The sequence below is a fragment of the Monodon monoceros genome, unplaced genomic scaffold (assembly GCF_005190385.1).
Source record: "Monodon monoceros isolate NGI ecotype Baffin Bay Population unplaced genomic scaffold, NGI_Narwhal_1 Super_Scaffold_8, whole genome shotgun sequence".
NCBI lineage: Eukaryota > Metazoa > Chordata > Mammalia > Artiodactyla > Monodontidae > Monodon > Monodon monoceros.
The window spans coordinates 53961844-53983634 of record NW_021703785.1 but is presented as its reverse complement, the minus strand read 5'-3'; the positions used below and the strand labels follow the sequence as shown (position 1 = coordinate 53983634).

Below are 21791 nucleotides of genomic sequence, written 5' to 3'. Positions count from 1 at the left end.
TTCCCAAGAAATCATTCTTTAAAACCCTAAAATTTAAGACTAAATGACTTGACAGAATTTAGTTTAAACTGGAAGCTAGAGTATTGAAAAAGTCCTTTTTAACTTAGACGATTTCTAACAAAATCAGATAAAAGCTGTTAATTTTTTGTTTTTTCTTTTTTAAATTAAAAAAATTTTAACCATCGATAATTAACCAATTATCAGTAACCAATTATTGATAATTATCAATTAACCACTGATAATTCCTAAGACACAAAAGTATAGTTGCTTTTAATTTTCTTATATTAAACCATTAAAGACTTATACTGCTGGTCTGTCAGATGTTACATCATACTATTGTATAATCAATGGTGCTACCTGCTCAAAGGGAAGGAAGTAGGAAGAAGAAAGGATGAGAGTATGTGAAGAAAACTAATGTTAAAAAGTGACCTCTGCTCCCTCCTCTTACACACTATGAAAATGATATTAGGCTTAGGAACCTGCTCTGGACTCACATAGCAATGAAAACTAAACCAAAAAGATACCCAGCTTACCACCTCCTGGACCGTCACACAAATGCCAGGGAAAATGGCCAATGCATTGGCCATCAGCTAGTGCCCCGTCCTCCTGTCACATTCCACTGCCATCCTGAACTCCTATGCAGGTCTAAGAGTCCACTCTAAAGCTGCATACCCTACCTGGATACTTGAAGTGTAATAGGGATTAAAATGTCAGCAAAAGGAGCTTGACTTTAAAGGAGGGAATGTAATCTTCATCCTGTGGGTAAGGGAGGTTTGGGTGTCTGGATTCAAGCAGGGATGCCAAAGACAATTTGGCTGCCCTTTTTTTTTAGCCCTTTTCCTGGTATGGAGGTAAGACTGGGGGGAGGGAGGCATGTGTGGGCTTCTGGGAAAGTATACTCTGGTATTCACTTTACCCCAAGGGTAGAATTCCCCTAAAGAGGGATCAGTACTCATGATAATATGTTGGGCAGGAAATGGTTCTATAAAATGGACATTATCTACCTCTTACTTAGCACTAATTCATAACCCGGGAGAGATCTGATTGCATCTGCTGAAGTGTGTCATTACTGAATTGCTGCAATGTGCCTCTCTATGTGTAATACCTGATCATTACACTACATATCTCTAGATCGTTTACGTAGTTACATGAGCCTGTGTTACTTACATAATTAAGCAAAGCTTTAATAATAAAAAAGAAGCATTTAGTCAATAGCATAAAATATCTGTAAGAGAGAGTGGTTAACAAGTATATTAATAAGGTTAATAAGCACATTAATAAAGTTAATATGTTTACGTTCACCAAGCTAACCGCTTGATGATACTGACGGTGTTTACTGTAGAGCAGAAGGGCATCTAGTGATTAGATCCAAGTATATGTTGAATCATTAGTTTCTTTTCATTTCAGAGACATAGAAATAGATTTTAAACTAGAAAGAACCTGACTATCTCTTAGGCAAGAGTAACTGAACAAATACTGTACATGTCATTTCAATGTCTCTGTATAATACGTGTTCATTTTTAGTTTATAAAGAGGTTATAAAAATAAAATGACAAAACACTATATTACTGATGTAACAGTGTTTATATAAGGTATACTTCTAAATTAAAAAAAAATAATGTCTTAGCACTAATTCTGAGGATTAAATGAGATAATATTTTAGAGCATTTAACACATGGCCAGGCACTGTTTACTCTCATTATCACTAATATGTACCAACAATGATGAAAACAGCTTCAAAGAAAATGTATTCACAGACCATTAGGAACAAATGCAACTCCGCTGAAATCCAGGAGAGCTGCTTCTGTTACAATAGAGCAAAACCTGTTTACTTTTTTAAGATATATCACTTTAGATGTTACTGTGGCAACATGTGATTTCAAAGCTTTCCACTGCCCAGCAACTATAATCTTATTACATTCTGTCAGTTAAAATATCCCCAAAGTGGGTGCACTAGTTGAGTTTAACAATCTCATTTGTTAAATATGGCCTTCCTCTCCTCTTACGATGTGACATCTTACCAGATGTGTATCTCCCTTATCAGCCTTCCTCTCTCTCCATCTCACAGTGGTTATAAGGGTTTAGGATGTTTGGCTGCCAAAACCATGTTTATCAGGGCAAGAGAATCCTGGAATAAAAGAAAAAAGGGAACCCAGGTGGAAGGGAGAGTCTCCTCCATGGCCAATAGCTGTATTTTTGTACTAAATAAGAAAGCAATTTCAAAAAAATTAATCAGGAACGGCACCAGTCAACCACCTAGATTAGCTATCCTACTGAATAGATAACAAGTTGTTGAAGAGACACAAGCAGATACTATCAGGTGTGATGAGGTACAAGGTCAGAAAATACCAAAGCGTAGCTTCAAATGAGACCAAGTTCTGCCCTGGAAACTCTACCAGCAGCCAGCAAGTTCAATCTGGCAGGTGTTGTCACCACAAAAACAAAAGGCAGGGGTAGAGGAGACACAGGTCTGTTTCAGGGCAGTACCATACCTCCAAAAAGACAAGGTTTGGGGGGAAGGTATGTACTATGAACAAAGCGCATGACAGGTGTCCCGAATTCTCAGCTCTATACGGATTTATCACACCATTCATTGTCCATCTGCTTTCTGACACCGAGGCTTAAGTAACTAGGAATTGAAAGGTAACGGGGATACAACATTTGGTTCCTGCGCCACAGCAAGGCAGGATAAGACAATTGGAGGTGGGGGAGGGAATGGGACCACCCTCCTCAATCAATTTCATTTTACAGTGGGAATGCAAGGACAAAATTTTTCTTAATGCAGTGGTACCCAGCCTCAGCATTCTGGTGCTCTGCTGCTAAAAATCAAATAGTGCAGGAAAATATTTATCTCAGTGGGTAGATTATTTCCTTGATTTGCTTTAATTACATAACATTAACAAATTTTGGCATTTGCTGCTTCCTGGTTGCAGCAGACAAAATTACAAGTAAAAGAGACGCTTTTCATTGTGTTTAGTTTGCTAAAGCTTCTTTGGTTCTGATGGTCTTGTTCATGGGTATGCTTTTGGATTGCCTAATATATAACATTTTGTACTAGAAAGACTTTAACCATGGACATGTATTGCTTTTATTTTAAATTAATTAAAGAGAAAGATAAAAGAGCACTTTCATTCCCCAGGGACTGGCATCAACCTTTCTGTCTGCACCTATCAGCCTCACCCCTACAACCCGCATCTAGTCTGTAAACAGCAAGAGTCGGTGCACACCCGCCGAGGGTGCAGGAAAAGCTCGGGGGGCAAAGTCAGTCTTTGAGAAACTTATAATCTGGGTGGGGGATAAATATCTTGAACTGGAAAAGTATTTAATTTCTAATGATTTTATTCTTTTCTTTTTTTTGTGGCCACACCACAGGGCTCGTGGGATCTTAGTTCCCCGACCAGGGATCGAATCTGGGCCCTCAGCAGTGAGAGTGCGGAGTCCTAACCACTGGATGGCCAGGGAATTCCCAATTTCTAATTATTTTAAAAGAAGAAAGAAAGAAAGACTAATTGACCATGATTTTTTCCATTTCTCATGTCACTATCGCTAGGGTAAAATAAGCTAATGGTGAAGACAGCTATCTTAGTACAAACATAAATGCTATCCTTTCATTAATGTGCGTGAACATGAAACACAGACACCTGTTAAAAAAAATAAAGACAGCTTTGTTCTTCGACAATTTCAGACGAAGGAACTCTTTTTAATTCCTTTTGAGAGTTTCTGTAGTTGACTACTTTTTTCCTGCTATGCCATTCGGTTTGGATCTGTATTACCTCAGCTCCTCAGAGAGAAACAAGTACAGGGAGTCCTCATTTAGAAAACATTTCCTAATTTTACATTTTAAAAGTTAATATTTAAAAAGAAAAGCCTTCTTCAACCCCCAACCGCATCATGAATAATCTGATTAAGTATATAAATAAATGTGTTCTTTTTCCTCAAAAATCACTTAAGCAACTTGACAAGAATTATTGTTTAAAAAATTTACCTAGAGAAATTAAAGTACCAGTCATATTCCCCCTATAACAGATGGTGCTCAAGGATTTCACGTATCAAGGCCATTTGCTTAGCGCATCACCCTTTAGTTGTTCTGTTAGCAGGCAGGCTTCGAGTCTTCTTAATCACTCTTTTCTTCTACTTGATAATGTCTGTACTCTGGCTTCAGCTCCCACGTGTTTTTGTGGATCCCTTTTACATTTTGAATACCAATTTCTTTTAAGATTTCCTTCAGGTACGACTGAAAAACAAAAACAAAATAACCTTGACAGATGAGATTATGAACGCAGGAAACAAGATTTAAAATAAAATGATATATCAAACCACACTTTTATTAGTAATAAAAATTATGATCCTGAAAGTTCGACAAGATTTCTCTATAAAGAAGTTCAATAAACTGCTGTTTTGACTCCATGCATACAATACATGAAAACTGCGTTAAATATATGATCATTTGCATTAAAGGGGTTGGAAGTCCTGAACGCCAGCAACCTTGAGAGCTAAAAAAAAAAAAAAAAAAAAAAAAGAAGAAAAAAAAGTCTAGATGAAAATACACTAGAAAATTTGCTGGCGCTTAATTTATTAAGATTACACAGCACACCAAGTGTGATCTGCCCTTGAGTTCAGTGGCATCACTGAGTTCACAGTCAGATAGGGTTATTCGTGGATTGGAAACAGTTGTTTCAGAAGCAGGAGCATATATTAAAAAAATGACATATATCTTTGGGACATTAATACTCTATGAAGCGAGCACATGATAGGTACCCAGAATTCTCAGTTCTAAGGTGAGTTCTCAAACTTGCTATTGGGCCACTTATTTTTCTTCTGGGGGCTGCAGCTTTCTTGTGCTTGGCTCCACCAAAGGAAAGAGGTGAGTGACGATGGAAGGCAGAACACTGCATTATGGTATTTCAGGCACCTGAAAATTCAGTATTACCCAAACGCTTACTACAGTCATGAAAATGATGGCTATGACAAATGTAGTATCAAACCCCACCGTTGCTTGCCAAAGCCCAAGGTGAAAAAGCATTTCACTATAAACTGATCAGTACAAATTACAGTACTTCCTTCTTGGGGAAGACAGAAAAGTTAATCATTTAAAGCGGACTTTTTTTTTCTTTTTTTACTGCAGAACAAACGAACCCAACAATAATTTTTATGTGTATGCTTCAAAGAACCAGTCACAGGTACATTACAGTGACCCATCCCATGGATGGAAGATGTAATATTATGTAAATTTTTAATATGTACTGAAATGAGGCACTAATTAGAAAAATGGCTGAGAAGCTCTTACCTTGATAATGTTTAAGGCAGTGCCTTTCTCAAGTGTGGTGCTAGACTACCTGCATCAGAACCTCATGGGGAGCCTGTGAGATAAGCCCCAGTTTAGAGATAGCGAATCAAAATCTCTGGGGCTAGGCACGGGACTATGCATTTCACAAGCCCCCAGGAGCCTGATTTAACTACACTAAAATCCTCAGCATCTGCTTAGGGGATTCTTCTGGCTCTAATAGTCTGGCACCTTTGGGTCCTCGAAGTATTACTTAGTTTTCTCAGCCTCACTGTCGCTGAAGAGTATGCGTGAATCAACGTGACCTAACACCACCTTACACAGACTGGTATAATGCTCTACAGCTGATAAAGTACTTCCATTTAGGGCCACCTGTTCAGCACTGGAACTACATACGGGTCCCTCAAACAGCCCTGGATGGCTCAGCTCTCGCTGGAGCAGCCTCCCCATCCCGGCAGCCAGGTCCCAGCAGGTGGCAGCAATGAACCAAAGGAGGCCTGGGTTTCCCCAGGAGAAGGCCTGTTTGCCTCCCACACCTTCTGCAGCTGGCTTCACCGAAGGACCCACCCGTACTGAGTAAGCGAATTACTCAGGTGAGCTTCAGACGGCCAGGTAATGTGCACGCCTGCCATCTGCTACTTTAGATTGCATCGAAAAAAATGGGACACTGTTCGTAAACTACTTTCTAATAAACAGGATTCATAAGTGGAAAATGATGGGTTGGGCTTTGATTTTCAGTTTAGGTGCCATGAATGACTTCTTTGTAAAATTCCAAAGAATGGTTTATTGTGAGAATGGCCAGACCCTGGGCACAAACAATCATGCAACTGTGGATGCACTGTGATGGGTCAAAAATGAACAGAGCAAGCGCCAGGAGCATGGTGGCTGCCTGACAGATGCTCTTCACTTCCAGTCTAGCAGGGTCATTTATAATCTGGATACAGAAGATGAAAAGCCTAGAAAGGGTTAAACACAAAATATTCAGAAAGTCTTAAGGGTACAAATTCAGTTGTCTTCATGTATAGCCCATCCTCACTTTATTAAACTATCAATAGTATAATAAGGTTATGGAGTTATTTGTTTTTTATAAAGATGTTGCTCTTTTTCCTTTTCTAACAATAGGAATGCAATGAGACAGTCACAGTCTGCCAATCTGTCAGGTAACACGATGGGATGAGGGTCGCCATATCTAGCATGGTACGGAAATCTTTTGGGGAGGGAGGGGCAAACTTCTGAAGTTTGAGAATGTTCCAAACTGCAACCTAAGACCATTCTACTATAACTAAATGAATTAACTTGGCACAAAGCATTAGCAGAGAAAGTGGTAGTAATAATAGAGAAAAACAAGGTCAGAAAATCCTTGAAGGAAAGACATAGGTAGAGAACAGTGAGATTATGTCATTTCTCTGTTTCAGAATTTTCTCTGACTTCCCCTTTGGCCTACAGGTTAAATTCCAAATTCTTTCACAGGCATCCACCCAGGTCTGTGTTTGCCCTTTGGCCTCTTTCTCTAATACCTCCCCATACGTGCACTTGCCATTTCTGCGTCTGCATGCTCTTGGTTTTTTCCATGTGCCCTACCCTTTCCCTGTAATGCGCATCCCCTTCTCTCAGATCTGAACTCCTCATCCTTTCCGACTCAGCACAAATGTCACTTTCTCAGAGAAACTTTCCCTAATGGTCCTACCTCTCAGATCTACATTTCACACTGTACATACTTCAGGGAGAGCCCTCAACTATATTATAACTGTTTGTGTACATGTCTATCTCTCCCATCAAACCCTGTGCTCCCACTGCAGGGCCCGACTGCACATCAGAGCTGCAGCGCACTGACAGTGAGTGAAATGGGTGTGCTTAAGAGTAAGGAGCTAAGAGGGTTTTGGACGGTGTGGTTGGCTGTGGGGAGATCACTTAGAAGGCCCAAAGGAATAAACCTCTAATTCTAGTTGTTTTCATTTTTCATCTCATTAACATATAGGGCAATGACCCGGTTTGAGAAATAAAAATTGATTAAACTGTATTACCTGAATCTGAATGACATTTACTACTAAAATCTGTATTATACTGCTAAAATATTATTTGAGACAAAGCCAACTGAGGTGGAGATTTTTTTTTTTTTTTGCGGTACGCGGACCTCTCACTGTTGTGGCCTCTACCATTGTGGAGCACAGGCTCCGGACGCGCAGGCTCAGCGGCCATGGCTCACGGGCCCAGCCGCTCTGCGGCATGTGGGATCTTCCCGGACCGGGGCACGAACCCGGGTCCCCCGCATCGGCAGGTGGACTCTCAACCACTGCACCACCAGGGAAGTCCGAGGTGGAGATTTTAAAGGTTTTAGCAGGATTAAAGATTAATTGGTAATCTAACTTTCCTTTTAAAAAATGTATACCTTCACACTAATATTTATTCTAGTATCAGGCTGAGTGGCACACAGTCTGCTGTCATCCTCACAGAGTTCACAGTTTAAGATCAGGGTGTTAAATGGGGGAAACAAAGGCATATAAGCAGGCAATCATAAACTAAAACAGAAGCACAGTAATAGGACATAACACACAGGACATTATGGGAGCACTTGGAAGGGGCACCTAACCCAGCCGGAGTCAAGATGTTAGGTTCTGTGAGGATGTACATTTGATCATTTGAACCGAATGGCAAGTCTCTGCAGGGATCAAGGGAAACTAGTTCTCCTCTTACTAATTCTAAACACTGATTTTGCAATTTAATCTTTTGCCTCATCACTTGTATTTTAAACACCAGATTCCAGAACTGAGTAGGTCACCTTTATGTCACGTAGGATTGGAAAGATTTCTCATTACCAACTGTGGGCAGTTCTGCAGAACAAGATCTGAAATAATAAATTGGCTCAGGTCCAGCAATTCTTCATCAAAGAGATGTGTGGGAGGGTATTTACAGCAAGCCTGAATGCAGAGAAAAAGGGGATAGAACATTACACCTTCCTTGCAAGGGAAAGGCAAAGCACATACTGGAGCAGAGAGGTCTAGTGAGTAGGATGTGGTGTGCATGTGTGGATCAAGACAAAAAGGTGGAAATTCACAGATCAAATTCCTGATCCCCCCCCAAGATCAAGACAAACCTGTGTAGAGTCACAGGGCACAGCAGCCTACTATTTTAGCCTCTCTTCTTCTCCCTCCTTACCAGCTTCCACCTCTGCCATTTTTCATACCATCTTTTCCTCTACTGCTCTGCCAGCCAAATGGAAGATTTATCTGCATTTCATTTTATCGGGCATTTGAGTGTTAAGCATTAACATACATAATGACAGACTAACTAAATTCCTAGAAGTTGATAAAAAAAACATGTATCTTTGACAGAGAGCTGATCACCAAATAATAATGCTTTAGATAAGCTAAAGATATAACCCTACTAGACTTATCATCACAAAGTCTTCCCAAAAAGGTCGGAATAAATGTGCATCATGTAAATCAATACCAAAGATGGCACTGGTTAACAGTCACCAAAGGGAAACTGCTACCTGAGTTTTATAAAGTGACCCAGGAGGCAAGGGCATTCATGATCAGTTATGTGATAATTTCAAAGTATCACTTCATATTTATGTGATTTTCATGTGACTAACTGTGACTCCTTTAAACAAGGTTAACAGAACAGAGGACTTACTGATGAAGATGTTAGTGGCTCCAAGGCACAAAATTCTTTCATTAAAAAGATAAACAAACTGCACATTATACATAAGCTGTGAACAAAGGCAACCTATGTTTCATTCCTTTAGACAGAGAGAACTGTGAACAGGAGAGGGAAGATGGTACTGAGGGCATCTCTGGAACATGGGCCATCTCAGCACTTTTCTCCTCTTTTCCTTCTGGTTTCACCTCTGTTTTTATACTAGTATCCATCCTGTCCTCCTCTCAGGGTCCCACAGGCTGCATTCCTCCCTTTGTAAAACTCTAAGAAGCAGAGAGATGATCGGTAATGAAATGGCCAAGCCACAAACTCTACCCACCCCCAGCCCTACTTTATGGCTTAATCCAAATTCTAAAGAAGAAATTTATCACTGGATTAATATTCATGTGCTGGTAAATCATCTTACTTTTAGTTAACACTTCATCTGTCCAGCAGTTAGTCGCAAATGATTCACATACTTCCATATTTCAGATAAAGTTTACTTCCTTTGGGCCAAAACTTTTAATTTTAACTATATGTTTAAAGACATGCTTTCTAAACTGTATTAGTTTATTTGTATGCTAAACATAACTTAACCTTGGAATACTGCTAGGTATTCCAAGGCTGGGATATGACGGCTTCCAACTGGGGGAAAAAAACATACATATATTCATATAGTTAATGTTAAAAGTGTTAACTAGGAACATACAAAGATATCTAAAACTTAATGAAGATGAAAAAAATTCCTATTGAAATATAAACATGAATTCTTGCATTTAGAACCATGGAAACTACCTATTAGTGCATTTGGTGTGACAAGTAGTTTTACAACGTACAAAAAATAAGAAGATATCAACTGGCAGAGTTATTATTAGTCCACTTGAAAATATTGCTAGAAATTAAATGGCAAGCAATGAGACTCTTTAGGTATATATTTTACCATAAAGAATTTTTAGGAAATTAGCTAGTATTCTCAACAATGAAGCATTATTCACCCTTAAAATATTTGGAATAGATAGTAAAGTTTTACTTTAAGGCAATAGTAGATAAAAGGTTTGCTGGCTAAGGATTAAAAAAGGATTGATGGGGCTCCCCTGGTGGCGCAGTGGTTGAGAGTCCGCCTGCCGATGCAGGGGACATGGGTTCGTGCTCCGGTCCAGGAAGATCCCACATGCCGCGGAGCGGCTAGGCCCGTGAGCCATGGATAAGATAATTCCCATAAGGATGGCAAACTTAAAACAAGTCCTTCCTTCTAGCTTGCTCAGGGACTAAATAATCAGGAGAAAGCAGTTAATGAGCTTAAACATTTACTTTTCCCTCCCTTTAAAATTAAATGGGACTGGAAGGGTGGAGAAAGAGATTTTATGAATAATGACACTTTTCAGAATAAACATAAATTGTGTGCCCTACTGCTTAATTTAAAACTCTATGTAAATTCTGTATGTAAATAATGCCCAATTTTGCATACTGGGAGCCTATGTCAGATATTGCTTTTACCTACGTAATATCTCACGTAAAATATGGACTCAATTGGTTATGTTAGTAAATTCACCCCCAATTTTACCCCACGCAGAAATAAGGTAAAAAAGAAAAAACAGTAAAAAGGCTGAAACAAACCGTACAATAAATTAAAAGAGAAAACGTTACTATTTCATAATAAACTCATTAGTAGTAAATCTATTAGTTATTAGAACCTTCTACTCATAAGGAAAGCATTAAAATTTCATAAATGTGCTCAACTTTTATCCTTTTATATTCAACATAGTTAATAATTTATTTTAGTATGACATTTCATATTCTAAAGCTTTTAATTAAGGCTCAAATTCACAAGCAAATTGTTATTTTTTAGCACCACCTTCTAACCAACTAAGTTAACCAGCCGCTGCAAATAATTATTTTTTACAATGGAAGTCTCGTGACTTCCCTGGTGGTCCAGTGGTTAAGAATCTGCCTTCCAACGCAGTGGACGTCGGTTTGAGCCCTGGTCGGGGAACTAAGACCCCACATGCCGCGGGGCAGCTAAGCCTACGTGCCACAACTACTGAGCCCGCGCACCACAACTAGAGAGAAGCCCACACACCGCAACAAAGAGCTGACGCAGCAAAAAAAAAAAAAAAAAAAAAGTCTCACAGAGGGCTGTCACTAGCTAATATGCTCTGCTGGGAAATTGGTGGTCTTTTTAGTTTTGGTAGTACCACTCAAAACTGAAAACTTCCAGTTATAGGAGACATGAAGAGAGAATAGAAAGGAAATGATAAAGATTCAGGGGAAAAGAAAAAAAAGGAATCATGTAAAAAAGGGAAAGCACATGTCAGAACAAGAAATTATAATAAAAACAGCATTATTCAGTAGTACATTTGGGAATAAACTTCAAACACGTAAAAAAACCCATTTTGGGGACTTCCCTGGTGGCACAGTGGTTAAGAATCCGCCTGCCAATGCAGGGGACACAGGTTCCAGCCTTCGTCCAGGAAGATCCCATATGCCGTGGAGCAACTAAGCCCGTATGCCACAACTACTCAGCCTGTGCTCTAGAGCCTGCGAGCCACAACTACTGAGCCCACGTGCCACAACTACTGAAGCCCGTGCGCCTAGAGCCTGTGCTCCACAACAAGAGAAGCCACCGCGATGAGAAGCCCGCGCGCAGCAACAGAAGACTCAACACAGGCAATAAATAAATAAATAAAAATAAATAAATTCATTAAAAAATTAAAAATAAAAAAATTTAAAAACCCATTTTTACTTTGGATTAGAAACTGAATGAGCTAAGATAAAGCTTAGATTCCATTCTCTATGTACTTAGCTTAGATTAACGATGATGATTCTTTTAAGTTGGTTTCAACTTTTTAACGATACAATTTTTAAAAATTGATTAATCAATTAATTTTTACTTTTGGCTGCGTTGGGTCTTTGTTGCTGCACGTGGGCTTTCTCTAGTTAGGACGAGCAGGGGCTACTCTTACTTGCGGTGCGCAGGCTTCTCATTGCGGGGGCTTCTCTTGTTGCGGAGCACGGGCTCTAGGCGTGCGGGCTTCAGTAGTTGTGGCTCGCGGGCTCTGGAGCGCAAGCTCAGTTGTTGTGGCGCACGGGCTTAGTTGCTCCGCGGCATGTGGGACCTTCCAGACCAGGGCTCGAACCCGTGTCCCCTGCATTGGAAGGTGGATTCTTAACCACTGCACCAGGGAAGCCTGGTGATTCTTAATAACACAGACATTTGAAAGCAGTCTGCCTGAGAGAGAAATTAGCTTCCCCCCTGCTCATTAAAAAGGGGCTCCTATTGTCAGAAAAACATTTTCTTTGCTTGTCTTTGGTTGTATACACATGTCTGAATAGAAGAGGCAATGTGGTAAGAGATGCCTTCAAGCCACTAGGCAACTTCCTTCTCTGGGACTATAACTCAGACTAGATTATCTCTAGGATTACTTTTAAGATCCTGACCCAGAGATATATAGCATATATATGATATATATGTACCATAATGTGTAATACAGATATCATGAAGAGGAAACAGGAGTACAGATGTCTGGCTTGAGTAACTTGGGGAATGGTGGTGTCACTGCAATGGGGAAGTCTGGGGGGTCGGGGTTGGAGGGGTGTAGAAATCAAGAGTTCTGTTTTCAACAAACTAAATTTGAGATAACAAGCAAATGACTGCGACTCATCAGGTACCACTTCTGTGCCAAGCAGTGTGGCGCACGGGTGGGAGAGGCGGCAGGCTCGGCCGATGGACTCCGTACCCTTGGCTCAGGAATAAGCATACAACCCCTATCAGGGCAATTCAAATCCTCCCTGAGCTTTTGCTGGAATCATCAGGACAGACTGTCTTCCTGCTTTGAGGCTGCTAGCTGTGAGGTGCTTCAGGAGGCCACTTTGGTTACCACATGGCAAGATCCTGCCTAAGGATAAAGACAACACACAGAATGATGAGGAAAGGTGTGGAGAGATGGGGAGGGACAGTTCTAACTAAATAATATTAGTAGCTGGATCTAGCCATGTCTAAAGCAATATGCATTCCTGAACTTCCCAGCTACAGGAACCTATAAATTCTATTTTTGTTTAAGCTAGTTTGAGCTGAGTTTCTCTTTCTTGCAGCTGAAAGAGTCCCTACCAATTCACAGATCTATAGGAGCATATACTTGTAAATAAAATTTTATTTTTTTGACAGGAGAAATGCTCAGGATATCAAATTCCCTAGCTATTTTATCCTTTAAAAAAGCATATCTTCTTGTATCTCACTGATGCCGAATTTCACTTATTTCTGTTCAAGCATTTATTTACGCCTGTCTGGAAACAAAGTCTGAGGATTATGTTAACACTACCTTATCGCTGCATCGGTTTTATCAAAAGCTTACTTTGGGCAAATAAACAAGTCTGTTCAGCATTATTTAGCGCTAGGCAATTTGAAGTGCGGGTACCAAGCTGCTTCACAATCAAAGCCATGCAAATCTCTGCCTCATTTTTCTTGTTGATTTGAACTTACTTTATAAAAGCATGCAAATTGTTCAATTACATACACTGAATTAAAAAGTAAATGGTCCACTGGATCGACATGATTGGGGCTGCTGATTTAGAAGGGTCATCAATAATTAAAGATAAACTTCCCTGAATCTTGACGTAAAATTGAGTGGATTTAGAGCATAAGGAAATGAAGAGGTTCAGTTATAATTAGAGCTGATTTTCGACGACACTTCTAATAGAAATGGATGTTTAGAGAAACACTGGGAAATGGGTGCTGTGTTAAGAGAACAGTATGCTAGGGCTCAAAATGGTCTTCGCAGTTTGGTGTTTCAAAGGGAGCAATTATATACAGTTCCTAGTGGTTTTTTTTTTTTTTGCGGTACGCGGGCCTCTCACCGCTGTGGCCTCTCTGGCTGCAGAGCACAGGCTCCGGACGCACAGGCTCAGCGGCCATGGCTCATGGGCCCAGCCGCTCCACGGCATGTGGGATCTTCCCGGACCGAGGCACGAACCCGTGTCCCCTGCATCGGCAGGCGGACTCTCAACCACTGCACCACCGGGAAGCCCTGGTTTGTACTTTTGAAGGAAATGATATTATGCTTCTATTTTACAGATATAATAAAATATGAAGAAAGACTAGACGTAACACATTCAAGGTGAAAGAGCAAAGACTGCCAGGAGAGAAATAATAGGCTTCCTCTGATAGTTTACTTTAGAGAGGGGAAAAAAAAGTCAAAATTTAAACTGCATAAAAACACTTCTTTAAATGGATACCGTGTTTCCAACTTTTTATCAGTTACCAGAGCCTGGCATATTAATAAAGTTGGCTTATTTGCCCTTAATGAGTAACTTTAATTCTTTGGTTGCTTATGCAAGTCACACACCGGCGAATGAGAGAAAAAGGCTAGTCCTTAAGGGCAGTTTCTCTAATCAATAATTTTGCTTGTAGAAGTGAAGGTTTTTAGGAAGAAGAATAAGAAGGGAAGGAACTGGAAAAACAAGAAAATACTTCAGATTCACTCAGCATGTCAAAAATGACATTCTAAAGGTCAGAAAGCAGATGGTAACTTAAGAATACAGTGGTAGCGTTGATAACAAAGAGGATGTATTAAAGCAATACACTTCATGGTTAGAAACTCGGTATCGAAAGTGGCATTGGGGGCCATCAGAAAACGAGAGCAGGGACTTCCCTGGTGGCGCAGTGGTTAAGAATCTGCCTGCCAATGCAGGGGACACGGGTTCGAGCCCTGGTCCAGGAAGATCCCACATGCCGTGGAGCCACTAAGCCGGTGTACCACAACTGCTGAGCCTGTGCTCTAGAGCCCACGAGCCACAACTGCTGAGCCCACGTGCCACAAGTACTGAAATCCACGCACTCTAGAGCCCACGTGCCACACATACTGAGCCCGTGGGCCCCTAGAGCCCATGCTCCGTAACAAGAGAAGCCACCACAATGAGAAACCTGTGCACCGCAACGAAGACCCAACGAAGCCAAAATAAATAAATAAATAAATTAATTAATTAAAAAAAGAAAACAAGAGCATGTCATTAAATGCATATACTAAAGAACTGATTAACACAAAGATCTCTTTTCTTCCCTTTTACACAGGGCTCAAAAATTTGTTTAATAACACTAATAATAATAGTAAAATACTTTGCTGTTGACAAATGCAACTTTCATAAACATTAATTATTATAAGGATCCTGTAAACTAGGTATTTTAAAAACATATTTACAAAGTGTAATATGATAAACATTTAATTTGAATATATTGGTAAATTTTATATTAAGAATGTCATATATTAAGTAAATTAAATATTAAATTATATAATGTATTAAACATTAAATGCATTTAAATACCTAGGACTCTTTGGCTAAATGACAGGGCTGGGACTTGAACTGAGATCCTATTACTTACAGTCCTGTGCTCTTTCCATCATACCAGGAAATCTCTTTCCTGGATCACTGACCTTCATGCGACACTGGGTTCCTTTATTCTCTTGGTATTGCTCAGACTAAAATCAAATTAATAAGGGTATATTCATGACCATTAGTACAGACTGACTTATGCCCTGTGAACCTTTTAAGGGGGATAGTTACCTACACAGAGGAGAGCTGGGCTCTGGCCACTTTCTTTCTAGGTCAAGGGGCTTTGCCAACTCAGTTCAAATGTGAGTGGGAGGTGGAGAGGAGGAGATGAAATAGGAGAAAGAAAGAATCACAGATGGAGAGCTGGAAGGGCTCACAAGGATTATCCAGTCCAACTCCTCAATTTTAGCAATGGAAGTGACTTCTCCAGATCCCACTGAGGTAAATGGCAGGACTGGAATCCATGCTGACCACTTCCTGTCCTCTCCTCCCCTCTATGCGAGGATAACGGTAGCTCTGGCATTCCATGCTTTCTTGAGATGGCTCTTTCTACCCTGCTCCTGCCATAAACGACATGAGGCCTGTCAAAATCCATCTGAGGAAAATACGGTGGTCTTTAAATACAGAGGATGGGCCATCTCCTGATTCTTAAATCAATTACTGAATTGCTACTATGTTTGTGTTGTGGAATGTATGAATATTTAGGGATATGAATAATATACAAACCTGCCTTCAAAAACTTTACGCTTGCCGAGGCAATTTAGTCCCTAAATAATAAAACTATTATAAAATAATTCTTTCTAGATCAGTGGTTCTCAAGCTCTTTGAGGTTCCCAGGCTCTCTACGAGAATCTGATATAAACTATAAATCTGCTCCCCAGAAAAATCCACACATTTTTGTACATATTCAGGGGGTTGCTGGATCTCCTAAAGCCCATCTACTGACCATGAATTAAGCAGCTCTGTTATAAGAGATTCACTGAGTTCCACCATGTAAAAATTATCCGAAGAACAAAGATTGAGAGAAATACTAGTTATCCCTTTTCTTTGATGCAAAATGAGTAAACTCTAAAAATATGTCATCCCATGTTAAGGGCAAAGAAAGTGCTTTCCCTAGTATCATCTGAATGGCCCTCTACAAACACTTATTTTCCCATATCTAATTTTGTGTGTGTGTGTGTTATTCTATGAGAATATACTGTTTGCATCTAGAATTTCTGGAATGGCCTTTTCATGTATATATAAAATACAAAGGTAAACTTCATTAAAACCAGAAGAAACAGAGCTTAGCTTATGAATTATTCTATTTCAAATTTTTTATCTAGCTTGGAATGCTGTTTCTAAGGCTTTGATGCTGAAGGGAGCGAAGTCATTAAGATGAGTTGATAATACAGCCGGCAAGAGCACTTTCCTCCTCTCTGGTAAAAAAAACAACAACAAAGTACTTAGGTCTTTTGGAATTCAAATTTCTTTCTTAATGAAAAAGTGAAAGGATGAAATATAACAGTAAAGAAATCTCTACAGAAGTGGGAAGCCGTACCATCAATACTAAAGTTTCAGAAATAATTTCCTAAAGCTTTGAATAAATCAGAAAAAAATTATACCAAGCCGTTTATGTTAAAATATTTTACAAAAGCAGTTATCTTGTTACATATTCTGAAGCAAATAAATGGAGCAGTTAGAATTAACATATTCTTGAGTATCCTGGCAAAGCGGACAAAATAATAAAGCAAAGTGGGTAAGAGGACAAAAACAAGGGGGTTTCCATCTAATTTTTAAGAACCTGTAAAGTAAAATACTTAAAATACTAAAATATTTAAATACTTAAAATACTAAAATATAATTCAATTTGATACTCTGCTAACCTCAGGTGTGGGAAAGTTAAATAGAAGGAAATGTGACCCAAGGCTGGAGAAAGGGTTTAGATCCCTTACTTGTTACCAACATTTTAAATGGATTAGAAACACAAATTATTAGCAAATAGGCACAAGAGTCTGGAGAAGTGATTAAAAATGATTACTTACAGAACAAACAAAAACTTTCTAAAACATCAATTTATTAAAATTTTCCTTGAAAATGGAGAATAGCCCAACGCAATCATAATCTCAACAAACATTGTGAGGCAGTACAGCTCAAGTTTAAAAAGACCTAATGTTAGTGCTAGATAGATTCTGATTAAAAAAAAAAAAAAATCCACAGAGAACAGTTCACAAAATGGGATAAACATTCACCGTGAAAGACCCATACAACTCTTGAAGTTGAGCTTTTTTGGAGGGAGGTAAGAGAACAAAAGACAGACTAGAAATGATATAAACAAAGAGACTTCAGGCTTAAAGTCAAGGATCAGTCAAAAGGAGGACAAATCCACCTTTTCTTCATATGGAACTACTGATATTAAATGTATTTAAAATTGAAAACAATGAAGCTGAGGTAAGAAAACAAAATGAAGGAAGGGAGGAAAGAAGGGAGGGAAGGAGGGAGGGAGGAAGGAAGGAAGGAAGGGAAGAAAGGGGGGGAGGAAGGGAGAGAGGGAGGGGGAGGAAGGGAGGGAGGGAGGGGGAAAAAGGCTACATTGAGACATCTTTTCCGTGTTGAAACAAAACCTGACATCAGCATAGGTGCAAGTGAACTTATTCATTTACAATACACTTCTCTTCAGGAAAGCTGTATTAATGAAGCAGGACGTATTTAAAGGATCAATGTGAGCATATACATACCACAGGCTGTTTTGTGATGTCTACCAAGTCCTTAAGATTATAATATTGATGCTTCTCAAAGGCCGAAAACAACATGTCTAAAACGTGTTGTTTATCAGCTCGAGCTCGTTTCCCATCTTCTTTCTTTTTCCTTTCATATTCAATCTAGGTGCAAAAAGCAAAAAAAACCGGAAGGCATTAATTCAACATGCTCACTCTGAAACACAGGCACTCTCTTTTCAGTCCTCCACGTGACGCTTAGATTTTAAGCTGCAAAACAGCAGGTCAAAGGGTCGTGGTTCAGTACCTGGGGTCCTCACTGCTCCCAGGGCTCCTCAGAACTTTAAGGCTCCAAGAAGGTGTTAAAGCCCATCTGTAACCCGTTTTCATTATTCCCTAAAGCTTTACATAATGTGTCCACTTCCTCGCAAAAAGCCTTTCTTTACGGAAATTATATCAGTTCAGCGTGGCCACCAGTTAACTCATGTTGATCACAAAGTCTAACTTGCAGTTCTTTGTTTTTGATTACTCGAAATTCAGTAAAACAGTTTATCTGCTACATGCAGTTTGGTAGGCAACATCTTTCAAAATTGGAGTTTTTCAGGGCAGGAAGAGGGTTGAGGGGCAGGCAGATCACAGAACAGGTTCTCTAAGGATGAAAAGTTTGGGGAACATTGGTAAAAAGGAAAGCACATGGGAGGTGACAGGAGGCCTTTTCTCCTCCCAACTGTGTGACCTCTTTGAACTTGCTTCTTCTGTAAGATGAAGTAAGCAGTGACGTGAAGAGAGTGTATAAACTCTCTCCTAGTGTTACCTTCCAGAGACATGTGCATTTGTAAAAAAAATTACCTTTTTATTGAAAACGTGCAACTTACTTGCATTCACGTCAGTTGATTAAGCTTTTAATTTTTTTTTTTTTTAAGAAAAACTTTATTTATTTTATTTATTTATTTTTGCGGCACGCGGGCCTCTCACTGTTGGGGCCTCTCCCGTTGCGGAGCACAGGCTCCGGACGCGCAGGCCCAGCGGCCATGGTTCACGGGCCCAGCCGCTCCGCGGCACGTGGGATCCTCCCGGACCGGGGCATGAACCCGCGTCCCCTGCATCGGCAGGCGGACTCCCAACCACTGCGCCACCAGGGAAGCCCAAGAAAAACTTTATTTTGATAAAGCCTCAGGAACTATATGTTATAGGACATGTATATAAACTGCAGCAGCCCACCTGGTAAATACAGCAGCAGAAGGGGGGGGTGAAAGCTGCCAAGAGAACAATCTTCTGTGCATCTCTATAATCTAGAGACTAGCTTCCAAGGCAGTGAAATACGTTTCCAAATGTACAACTAAATCAGGCACAAATTCCAGCTTCATATAGTTAGGCTTATTCTCTGGATTTTAACAATAGAGATGTAAAAAGATAAAGTCTAATTTCTACTGATGTCAAGACTAAATAATATATCAGAGACTTTCAAATTAGAGGCAAGAAGTAACTCTGACAACAAGTATCTGTCCTTCAATTAGATAAAATTAGGAGCTATACAAGGAAAAAGGACTAAATTGAATGTCTTAATTTTTATGATATGTACATCTTGGGAGTAAAACTCAAAACCCATTCATCTCCTCAACAGATTAAGCATAGATTAGGTGCTTGGTATTGCACTAAAATATGGGGCAAATAAGACACTCTCCTTCAAAAGGTATCCCTTTCTTAGGGCTTGTGTATTAAAATGTACAGACAGGGCCTTGAGCATTTTAAATGTAGTAATAGTAGTAATGTAGTAATAGACAGCACAGAGCTACCTAGAACAAGATCATGATGCTGAAAAAAAGTGCAAATGCATGGCACAGACTGTATTGTTGGGGAGGAATGAAATCTAGCTAGTCTCAAGATTTTCTGGGTGGAAAGAGCCTGAAAGAAAACAACTGTGGGCAGTTACAAAGGAATTGCTAAAGAGCAGAGTGACTAGAAGAGCTAGAAGCAAGACTGCAGAGGGGAGAGACCAGAGAAACCCATGACCAAGGGGGAAATCCATGCCTTCTCAATTTGAGGAAGATGGAAGAACAGATGAAAAAAAAATGCACTTAAGGAAAAAGGCAGAATTACAGATTCTGCCCCAATTCTGAGAGAAAGGAGGCTGCAGAGATAGCCAAGACCAACAGAGATCTACCTGAGGGCCACTCAAGGAAGAATTTTCTTTCTCTCGGGTCAAAAGAAGGATAGAAAGAACTAAGACAGTGGCTGTATGATGGAGAAAGAAATCACGACAGACCAGGACAAAACCCACAAATCCAAACAGTCTTTGGATTAAAAAGAAGAATGAGATCATGGAATGCCTTAAGGGATTAATCTTTAAGCCTTGCTTTGCTGACCAAGGTCTCAAATATGTCATTATTTCCCCCTACTTACATTTGTACTTAGTTTGCATCCTGACATTCCCTTCCACAGGTGCACTGTATTTGAAAGGGTTTGCTTTGTCCACTGTGATGGACAGTCTAGAAAGGAGGGCCTGGTAAAAGAGTATGAAAGTCTGGACCACGGGATGAAGATGTTATAGCCCTTTACTCTGACCAAGTGGGGACTAAGAGAAACTTAACTTGGTATCTAGAAAATAGAGGGAGATAGAATCAGACTAAGGAGGAGTGGGGAAAGCCTATTTCCTTCCCGCAGGCTTGAGTGGGATGTGGGATCTCATTCAGGGAAAAGCCATTGGTCCTCAAGAAAAACAAGACAAAGAAGTGGGGACCTAGCAAAAGACCAGTGCTAGGCTTTGGACTCTAAGTATGGAGCTACAGTTGTATGATATTCTGTCTTCTCTTCTGTCCCAGCTTTAATTTATGCTGAAAGAAGATGGAAAAAGTTAAATTAAGGAAATAGGAAACAGAAGTTATGGTATATTCAGCTTCCACCTTTAGCCATCTCTTCCTTGTGTAAAATGACTCGAGGGCTTCCCTGATGGCGCAGTGGTTGAGAGTCTGCCTGCCGATGCAGGGGACACAGGTTCGTGCCCCAGTCCGGGAAGATCCCACATGCCATGGAGCGGCTGGGCCCGTGAGCCATGGCCGCTGAGCCTGCGCGTCTGGAGCCTGTGCTCCGCAACGGGAGAGGCCACGATAGTGACGGGCCTGTGTACCGCAAAAAAAAAAAAAAAAAGACTCGAGAAGCTAGGAAGATGAACAAAAATGTTTTCAAGTAAAGAAAAGTGCTGGTAAAGCAAGATGGCCCAGTTCAGAGAGGGCATACATTCTAGCTGGCAGTGGAGAGAAAAACTTAAGTGTTTGTTATCAAGTTGTCCCAACCCTAAAGCCATATGTCAGACCCAAAAGGATTGAAGAAAAGAATTTAGAATAAATTAGAAAGAAACTTCAAAATCAATATTGAGGATAAGGGACTTCCCTGGTGATCCAGTGGTTAAGAATCCGTCTTGCAACACAGGGGACGCCAGTTTGATCCCTGGTCGGGGAACTAAGATCCCACATGCCTCGGGGCAACTAAGCCCATGCACCGCAATTACTGAGCCCACACGCTCTGGAGCCCTCGCGCCACAAGTAGAGAGAAGCCTGTGTGCTGCAACGAAAAATCCTGTGTGCCACAACTAAGACCCGCCAAATAATAATATAAATAAATAAATATTAAAAAAATACTGAGGATAAGATTAAGAGTCAGATTAGGTTGTGATTTGTAATGTTAATGAGTACTGAGAAAAGCACCAATTCTACACAGAAATTTTTAAAAAAATCTTGGTTTACATGTTTCAATCTCAAAACACCGTATTTAACATTGCTGCTTTCCTTCTTTAAATTGCGGAGAAAACAGACTAGACTTGTATGCTTGTCTTTCTGTGTTAACCA

General features: G+C 40.0%; 1 protein-coding gene across 2 annotated transcripts in view; it reads right to left on the bottom strand.

Moving 5' to 3' along the window:
- Positions 1–274: 274 nt before the first annotated feature.
- The window catches only part of GTF2F2 (general transcription factor IIF subunit 2), a 152664-nt gene continuing 131147 nt past the window's right edge, over positions 275–21791 (bottom strand). The window contains exons 7-9 of one of the 2 annotated variants that reach the window (XR_003791731.1): positions 17968–18111; positions 3986–4234; positions 275–2128 (exon numbers count right to left, since the gene is read on the bottom strand). Coding sequence is in view for 1 of the 2 variants with exons in the window: in XM_029210186.1 (XP_029066019.1) it covers positions 4115–4234; positions 17968–18111 (264 nt within the window). In the remaining variant the exon portion in view is untranslated. Of the gene's footprint in view, positions 2129–3679; positions 4235–17967; positions 18112–21791 lie in introns of those variants that run through there. The other variant, XM_029210186.1, reaches the window with a different exon arrangement.